This window comes from Panthera uncia, chromosome D1, assembly GCF_023721935.1.
Source record: "Panthera uncia isolate 11264 chromosome D1, Puncia_PCG_1.0, whole genome shotgun sequence".
Taxonomy (NCBI): domain Eukaryota; kingdom Metazoa; phylum Chordata; class Mammalia; order Carnivora; family Felidae; genus Panthera; species Panthera uncia.
The window spans coordinates 86,375,132-86,384,246 of NC_064808.1; the positions used below are offsets into that span (position 1 = coordinate 86,375,132).

At 45.3% G+C, this 9,115-nt stretch overlaps 1 protein-coding gene across 3 annotated transcripts in view; it reads right to left on the reverse strand.

Annotated features, from left to right (window-relative positions):
• The window catches only part of FLI1 (Fli-1 proto-oncogene, ETS transcription factor), a 129,960-nt gene that overhangs the window by 71,977 nt on the left and 48,868 nt on the right, over positions 1 to 9,115 (reverse strand). Inside the window, exon 1 of one of the 3 annotated variants that reach the window (XM_049654501.1) lies at positions 1,676 to 2,165. The exons of the other annotated variants lie outside the window; for them this stretch is intronic. Coding sequence (XP_049510458.1) covers positions 1,676 to 1,735 — 60 coding nt within the window. The 5' untranslated portion in view covers positions 1,736 to 2,165. Of the gene's footprint in view, positions 1 to 1,675; positions 2,166 to 9,115 lie in introns of those variants that run through there. 3 annotated transcript variants of the gene reach the window in all.

Genomic DNA, 9,115 nt, shown 5'->3' on the forward strand with positions numbered 1-9,115 from the left:
AGGGTGTAGTGAGAGAGGGAGAAGGGGAGAGAAGATCCTGAACTTAATACGGCAGGAATTACGGTCTGCTGTGAGGATTAAAGTAAATAAGAACGAGGCTCCTAAAAAGAATTTTGGAAAGTGTAAGGTACCCGCCCTGTCACTTTACCACAGCTCATGTAACAATGGACCATGTCTTCTGCCACGTGTAGCATCCCAGAAAGCAATAAAGCAGCTGAGCCACTGCCTCCCGAGAAGGTGGCAGGACGTGAAGTACTGAGAGATGGCCCGACCAACTGTCAAGGCAGGGGGATTTCAGAGAAGGAGGCAAGCAGTGAACTGAGCAGGAATGTGGCCGAGGGGCAGGGCGTTAACACTTCATCGACTATCAACAAATGTACTGCAGGGACTTTCCTGGTCATAAATAGCCAGCTAGGACCTCAACATTTCATCTCATCCTCTGAAGAGCATATAGCAGAGAGAAGGGGGCATAGACTTGCCGCCACCACCCTCAAAGGCTGTTCCCAAGAGATTTGGAAGGGCACCGGTCTCCATTTAGTAAAATGGAGTTGTGGCTCGCTCTGCAGGGTCCTCTAACGAGATACCTAGATCTCCAGTGATCTGGAAAAAGCAGCGGTAAGGTGCCCCTGTATCCTGACTGGCTGGAAGGCAAACTCTGCTTCTCCTCGGAGACCCAGAGCCCACGTCTGAGTGGGCCGGTGATTTTATGTTCAACCGGAGCTTGCAGACTGTGCGCTCCTGGCCTTGTAACACATCCCTGGTGCTTCTCGAAGGTCCAGCCCTTGGGAGAGCAGCACTCAACTAGCACAGCTTGGGGGCTCTGGTGTGCCAATGCTGCCTGGTAGCCCTTCCCTTTTTCCCTTTAGGTTAACAACAACATTTGCATGAAAACAGGATCTCTGCTGCTGCACATTCTCTCCCTTCTCTCTCCCTCCCTTCCTTTCTGGTCACCCTGTCCCCGTCTCTCCCAGGCTGTGGCTCAAACATCGTCTAAGCCATGACCCACCAACGCAGCCCCATCTGACCATTACGATGCTCCACGTGACCATGACCTCACCCCTCTGAAGGGAGGATTGTATAATACTAATTCACTCCACGTCTCTACTGTCCACATTTGATGGTTGAGAAAGACTTGCTCTAAAACATCACTCTTGTAACCCAAAGGGCTTCCCACACTGTAGTTTTACAGGGGGTTTCCCCTTCTCTCCCAGCAGATCAGTCCTCATAATTATTTTAATATAGGCTTATGGGAAAAAAATTGTGTTCTCTAGGCACACAGAAAATTATGGGGCAAGGAGGAGAGGAGGGGATCCAGGCAAGGAGAGATCAGAGCGGCCATATTTACCAGGTGTTGTTCTTTGACAACCCAACATTGTTCTAAGATTTCTCTGACTTGTTTCCAAGACTCTCAATGGAATAATTCTATAAGCACCAAATGTAAACTCCAAAGGGAAAAGTGAAGAGATGGAAAACTGTTGTTGTTAAATACCCTTATTTGTTGTGATAACAGATGTACTCTTTCAGTAAATCCTTCAGATCCTATGTGGGTCCCTCGAAAGCTTTATAGAGAACACCCGTCGGTTTAGAGACAGCCCGATCACTCTCCCTTCGTGTGCATGCGTTCACCCATTCCCAAATATTTATTTCAATACACAGCTTCTCTTCCAACTCCCACCTTGGGTCTGAGGATTTCTTGGGGGATTACTCTCTGCACTCGTGGAGCACAGCCATGCATAGACGTCGATAGCAAGGAGGCGTCTATTTCCTTCTACTATCGGGGCAAGTGAATCAAGGCCCATGTGTCTCTCACACGCGGGGACAAGAGGCCCAGCTGGAGGGTCTGGCCAGACCCGATGCAGCTCAGACGTGGCCCTTTGCTCCTGCAGCAAGAGGAAAATCCTGTCAAAATGGCTTAACGATCTTCTAATATTTCCATGCAATTAAGGCCACATCTGTCTCCCAGGCCCCCACACTCCTTTGCTAGTGCACAGACATGAACCAAACAGTCTGTCTTGTCGATCTGGAAGGTAACAAAGAGCTCCATTCATAACTGTAGGCACTTTCGCCATGTTTTTTTTTTCAAAGTAAAATAGAGTTTTCACTTTGAGAATAACCTGTGTGGCAAGCAAGCGAAGGATTTTTCCCCCCTAATAAATCAAATTCAACAGCCTAATAAAATGCTGGCTCCCCCATTCCCCCCCACCCCCTCCCCCCTCCCACTGTCCCACTCCCTGCCAACAATCCCTCTGAATACAGACTAATGGGCGCACCCAAAGATGGTAGGGGGTGGTGAGCTGGGAGCAGGAAGGGAATTCAAACACCTTTTGAAGGTTTGTCTGGCAGATGAAGTCCTGAGATGGGTGGGAGCAGGTAGATACATAACCTTCCTTCCCCTCCCCCACCTCACCTACTTGCTCAGCCTTTCTGGGCTGGTTTCAAAACACTCCTTTTCTGCTGCTGCTCCCTTTACCCCACTACCCATCCCCGGGCATTGGGTAAACCCTCTGCTTCCTTCTTTTGCATGTGGAGGAACAAGACAACCACGTTCCTAGGGATGGAGCAAGTTGGACCACACCTGCTGCTGAGCCCTGCAGGAGCTTGCTTCTCCTCAGAACAAGGCTGAGAGATCTCCCCCGTCTTTGAAGCCTCCAGAGAGTGAGTTTGCAGGAGATAAGTGTTGATAAACATCGAGTTTGGTGCTTATCTGCAGCAAACACAATCTTTTGAGGTTCTCTCTGCACTCACAGGCCATAGAGACTCTAATCAGAAAACAGAAGGGAAAATGCAAAACCAAGCAGTATTTGCTGCTGCTTTTTCTTCTTCTTTTTTGTTTTGTTTTGTTTCGACCTACACACTGGAAAGCCCAACACAGATACTATAATAGAGGGGACTCCAGAGTACAAATGCAGCCCTGGGTCTTTGCTTTGTTCCATTTTTCTGTTGTTCAGACATCAGTGGAGGAGATATTTTCAGACCTGGACATAAGAGGATGAGCCAAAGATTTATAACAATGGCAACTGCCTGTAGTATTTTCTTTTCTAAAATGCTTTCATGTGCATTATGTTATCGGGCCCTCCTGACAACACTCTAATGGTTGGCAAGGCCCAATGGTTGACAAGTAAAGAAACTGAGCCTGAGCTAGGTGATATGACTTGTCCCATGTCACAGAGCTTGAAGTGGGGGTTCCAGGAGTCCAAGTCAGATTTTTTCCTATTCATTGTAGCCCACACAGAGGCTCAGCAGATAGAAGAACACTCAGAAATGGAAATGGTCTTGAATCTGGGCATCTCACCTAGAAGCATTTGGAAAGCTTGGGTGGCAGGGGATGAGCGCTGAGCTTTAAAACACTTGACTAATGCAAGAAAGGCAGAGACGTGGCTGTCTCATATTTCAGTGCATTGTTTATACCTGATTTCTTAGTATGGGATATTCGCAAGAAACACATGTAAAAGAAATAGTGTAAAGTAGAAAGCGCACCGGAACAGAAACATGGGATCCAGAGCTCTGCCCTCTCCACTACTGACCAGCCATGGGCTCTTGAGCAAGGATTACTTCTCCGATTTTCCATTTCCCCTTCCATAAAATGAAGGAGTGGGAGAGATGGTATGTAAGGCAGAAGGGCAAAGAAAGCATGGAGAGTGTTTGCTCCCCATGAGCACATTCTCTAAAAATTGCACAACCACAATGACAATATTATGGTAAAACACTGATGTTCCTTGTTAAGACTAAGATGGAAAGCTCAAGGGTAGAACCTGGCTACACTTATCTCTCCCAGCTCCAATGTCCTATGGTGCTGATGGGAGAGAGTCTGTAGCTCAGGGAACTACTGTTGGCTATTTATGTCCCTACAGATCGCAAGCTATTTCCACACACGTTTTTATCAAGCAATTCTTCTCCTATTGCCAAAGCCTCCACATTATGTACATCATATTGACGATTTGCAGTTGGATAGAAAGTAAACCCTCCACAAAAGCCTCGCCAGTAACATCACAGCAAAAGTAATTGGAACTCAGCCTAAAAGATAGTTTCCTGAGGGAAAAGGTGATGCATCATCTGCATGATCTATCCCAGGAACCTCAATAAACCCTCAATGGCCACATTTAGGATGCGAGTAAGACTGAGGGGAGGGGTGTACGGTGAGGTAAGGAGGTTCTTACTTCATTGCTATTTGAACTTTTTAAAGGAATATATTATATGTATTATCTCTTTCATTAAAAATTAATTTTAGGGGCGCCTGGGTGGCTCAGTCCGTTGAGCATCCGACTTCGGCTCAGGTCATGATCTCATGGTTCGTGAATTTGAGCCCTGCGTCAGGCTCTGTGCTGATAGCTCAGAGCCTGGAGCCTGCTTCAGATTCTGTGTCCCCCTCTCTCTCTGCCCCACCCCTGCTTGTGCTCTGTCTCTCTGTCTTTCAAAAATGAATAAACATAAAATTTTTTTCAAAAAATTAATTTTAAACGATGGTTTAAAAAAAATAACATCTTGTTCATGGCAGAGTTCATGGTTCAGAGACCGGGGCCTGGCCAAAATTCCTACCAAGGGTTCACTCAAGCTGTAGAACTCACTGACGTTGGCGAGGCACAATGTTGCAGATGGCCAGTGCTCAGGTGTGGTGGAGGCCATCTAGAGAGACGTGAAACCAGCCTCACTGGTATCTATTGGATGAGTCTCACTCAGAAATGCCTTGCTTTGTGCTGTGTATTCTGGTTTTTGGGCTTTGTTTTTGTTTTTGTGTTTCAGCTCCCAGTTAGCATGGTCCTGAAGATAACGCTCCGAGGTAGGTCAAAGAGTTTATAGCCTCATTTTACAGATGAGGGGAGAGAGCTGTGCTGGTCCCCAGGTCTCATTCTTTCTGTCTGTTGTATATCAGGTGGCCTTTCTCCTGCTTCCATGGAGGGTCCACACCATCATCACTACATAGTGATGTAGTGGTTGGATTCAACAAATTCAGTTTGAAAGGGTCTTGTCCATTTAAGAGTTAAATCTACTGGAGAAATATGACTCTTGAGCTCAGAAAGATTACCCATACTCTTTTTATATAGACGTATAGACCCTTCTGAAAATGTTTGCTTGAGCATGGGGAAGAAGCCTCAGCGTTATCGTCCGGTTAGTACCATCCTTTGGAATGCAAACTGGGGTCTGTTCCTTGTTTGGGGTGCTGAGTCAGGCTCTACTCCCCAATGGCAAGACATCATAGTCTTTTTCATGGTCTCCCACACACACCTGCACACGCACAAATACCCACAAATTAGAATGCGTTTTGAAAACTACTAAATATTGCCCTATAAATACTTAACTCATGCAAATAATGTTATAGCAGAAAGTATGCATATAGACAACATGGTAGCTATCTGTCTTTTCTAGAGTCAGAAAAATATCCATTCTTTCTAGTCTTCTTTCGATCGTACATACAGTATTCGATGAGCACTCGCTTTGGAAAGCCAGTGAACAACACAGTTTAGAGGTGTACCATTAGCCATACGCTCTGTGTTTGGATGTTTCAGCTACACTGGAGATTTTTATCTGTACCTGGCATGTCTTGGGTGTGTCCGAAATGGGTGTATCTCACCAAACCTCTCCAGGTTCCCACATTCTCAAGGTTGCTCAAGTGACAAAAGGATTCAAGATATCAAGCCAACAATGAGAATTTCAAGCATGACAAGAGTGCCATAGGCACCCATCTTGAAGATTTCAGAAGCCAGAGTGCTAATGCCACCATCAAAAGCTGTAGCTTATCAACTCATGTTACGCCCTTTGTGGGAAGTTTCCTGAGTCTGAGATTCCTGACTGTAAGAATTCTTATCAGGTCTTCTTTTTCTAACAGTTGCTAACTGACAGCCTTGCACGTATTACATGAATGTGTGCAGCTCATCATAATGGAAAGAAAGAACAATGTACTTACCCCGGGAGGGAGTGGGGGTTGGGGACCTGAGGAGTGGTTGCATGTTAAGCTCTAGCAGCTTGCATTTCCTGTTTAGTGGGGTTGGGCAAAGGGTTTAAATAGTAAGGTCTCACTGCTAAACCAAATAGACAGCCTCCTTGGTCATGCCCAAGGAACTGAGATTTGGCCCCTGGATACCAGATGGGGGTGGAAGTATTAGGGAACTTCAGGATCAACTGCTCCCCATTTCCAGTTGCTTGCTTTTTTTTTTTTTAATGTTTATTTATTTATTTTGGAGGGGGTGGGAGGGGCAGAGAGAGAGGGAGACAGAGGATCCCAAGCAGGCTCCTCGCTTTGGGAATCGAACCCAGGGACCATGAGATCATGACCTGAGTCGAAATCAAGAGTCAGATGCTTAACTGACTGAGTCACCCAGGGGCCCCCTGTCTTATTCCATTGTCCTTTGTCCTATTCCTTCCAAGGTCCTCTCTGTAAAGTCAGGTTAAACAATTTCTCAGACCAGCACATGAGACCCTTAAAGGAAAAAAAATTAAACATCTTATTCTTAATACGACTTTCTGTTTGCAGGAATCATAAATTTCTAAGGGGACCTGGCATGTAAGGGTGGGGAAGGCTGAGAAAGGCCGATGAAATTCATAAGCAGTTCACTATTTATTCTTCCAATACAGCCAAATTCAGACTCCTGGTTCATTCAACTACCTAGTAAATCACAATCACATGGGTGTTACAGTGTGACCTTTTATTTGCCTATCTCGTCTACAGACCTAATAATACTACTGATTGTCATTATGATAATTTTTGACTATCAAACTGATCTGTGAAGGAATTATACCAACTACACATCCACAAAATTCTCCTAAATTAGAGGTCAGCTCTCTGAAAATGAAAACCAAATGCTATCTTAGGAAGTACTTTATTTTCTGGGATTTCTCCAAATCTCAGAAATAAATTCATCTTAAATCCTTCAATACAAATGATAGCCATTATTAATTACCTTTAAGTTATTATGGAGGAATTTAAGCATAGAGCAAGGGGCCAGAACAAAGACTTGGGCTAGTTTAATTCCTGTACTCAGCTCATTCTCTGTCTCTGTCTGTCTGTCTGTCTCTCTTTTTTTTTTTTTTTGAATGTTTATTTTATTTTGAGAGAGCAAGGGAGGGGCAGAGACAGAGGAATAGAGAATCCCAAGCAGGCTCCATCTGTCAGCACAGAGCCTCATCTCAGGAACCATGAGATCATGACCTGAACTGAAATCAAGAGTTGGCTGCTTAACGGACTGAGCCACTGAGGAGCCCCTGTCTCTGTCTTTTTAATGGAAATGGCAGAAGATGCATCTTCTACACTTATTTCCCTCCATACTGTGATTCTAGCAATAATAATAACTGGGATTTTTAGACTATTTTATAGTTCAAGACATTTGTCTTAATAGGAGCCTTCCCACACCTATGATCTTATTTAATACCATAATTCATGGGGAAGTAGGTAGTATTATTCCCCTTCCCCATTTTGTGGATAAAGAAAGGAAGGTTCTGCAAGGGTAAGACCTCATTCCTGGTCACAAAGCTGCTAAGTACAAGAACACGAGCCCAGCACCCCAGATGCCAGAAACCCAGGCTTTCCATGGGGCTACGCTTTCTCTAATGCATTCGTTGCCCCAAAACACACCGGCAGTGAGTACGTTTAATTGTTTATAGTGACACCATTTTTCTTTGCTTTGTGATCCTGCCGCCTTCGTGAGACTGTAGGTGAGCGTTAAGGTGAGATTTTTATCTGTTAGTCACCGTTTTAATGCGCAGTGGGCTCATCCGAGGCCCAGGGACACTTGCTGATTGACGGCACGCACTGGACACGAGGCTGCTGGCTTTGACATTTTAAAACTGCACACTTCCTTCAGTGACACAGCAGGCCCAAGCAACAGGCCACACTGCCATTTCGGCAAAACTAGGAAGTGAAACTGGCCACCGAGAGCAAATGACCACCAGCCAGAGCATTAGTGCAAACCCAGCAAAACGCACCAAGAGTCAGACCTCGTGGGTGAGAAGGACAAACGCCTTTCATGTGCAGCTATCTTTGGAGAGATGTCACTCATTCCTTCCTCTCATCCTCGTTTCAGTGACAATCATCCCCAACTTTTGAACAGGTTAAATCGTGCAACTTTATATGGGTTCTTACACAACACTCACCCCTAGACCTGCCGTTTGTGAAAATCCCGGTCTCTGCACATGCACAAGTATGGCCCTGTCTCTAAATTTTCGGGCCAAAGAATGTTCTGAGAAGGACAAGGCAGGGTTGTTTTAATGTGAAGGAGAACGCTAGTTTTGCTCACATTCTCCTCTTTCTACAGCCTCCTTCTCACGTCCTGTGTCTCCTCGAACCTGGTCAGATCTCCACCAGATGGCATTAGAATTTTTTTTTGGTGTGTGACTGCAAAGGTGTTTTCTGTCTGCAGCGTGGAGCCTGGAGCTCTGGGAGGCTGCTGAGGCTTAGGCAATAGTAATCTGAACCCTTGCATCTCAACAGCAAGCTCCGGTCACGGTCATATGCTCAGGCTCCCCCCCCCCCCTCCCACCCGCCACCCTCCTATTATTCTGATCACAACCCAGATAGGCGGAGCTTGTGGGAGCCAACGCCTCTGAAAAGCACCGGTCCCCCCAGGCTTTTTCATTCTCCTGGGCCCAGGACAAGAGGGAGAGAAAATAAGACACAAACTTCTTTGCATATGAATGCATTAAGATGTGTCTTTCTGGGTACCTTTGTTCCATCTGAAAGGACGGGAGGCGGCCAAAGAGAAGCGGCTAATTAGACAAAGACAGATGGGCACATCAGAAAACATTCTGCTGGATCCTGTATTTGCACAGCGTCAGGAATTCTCAGCCTTCTACCACACATGACGTTCCTGCCCACCAAGTCCAAAAGGACAAATGTGGTCTTTGTAGCTTGACGTGAGACACTCCACAGATTGTAGACTAAGGTCGGATTTGTGGTCTGTTACTCACTTTGCTTCTAATTATTATTGCTGTTGTTGTTGTATATACATGCGTGTATATATATACATATATATACACGTACATATGTATGTGTATATATATACATATATACATACATATGTACGTGTATATATACACATATACGTATCTATATACACATATGTGTGTATATATGTGTATATAGATACGTATATGTGTACACATACCACAAATCCGACCTTAGTCT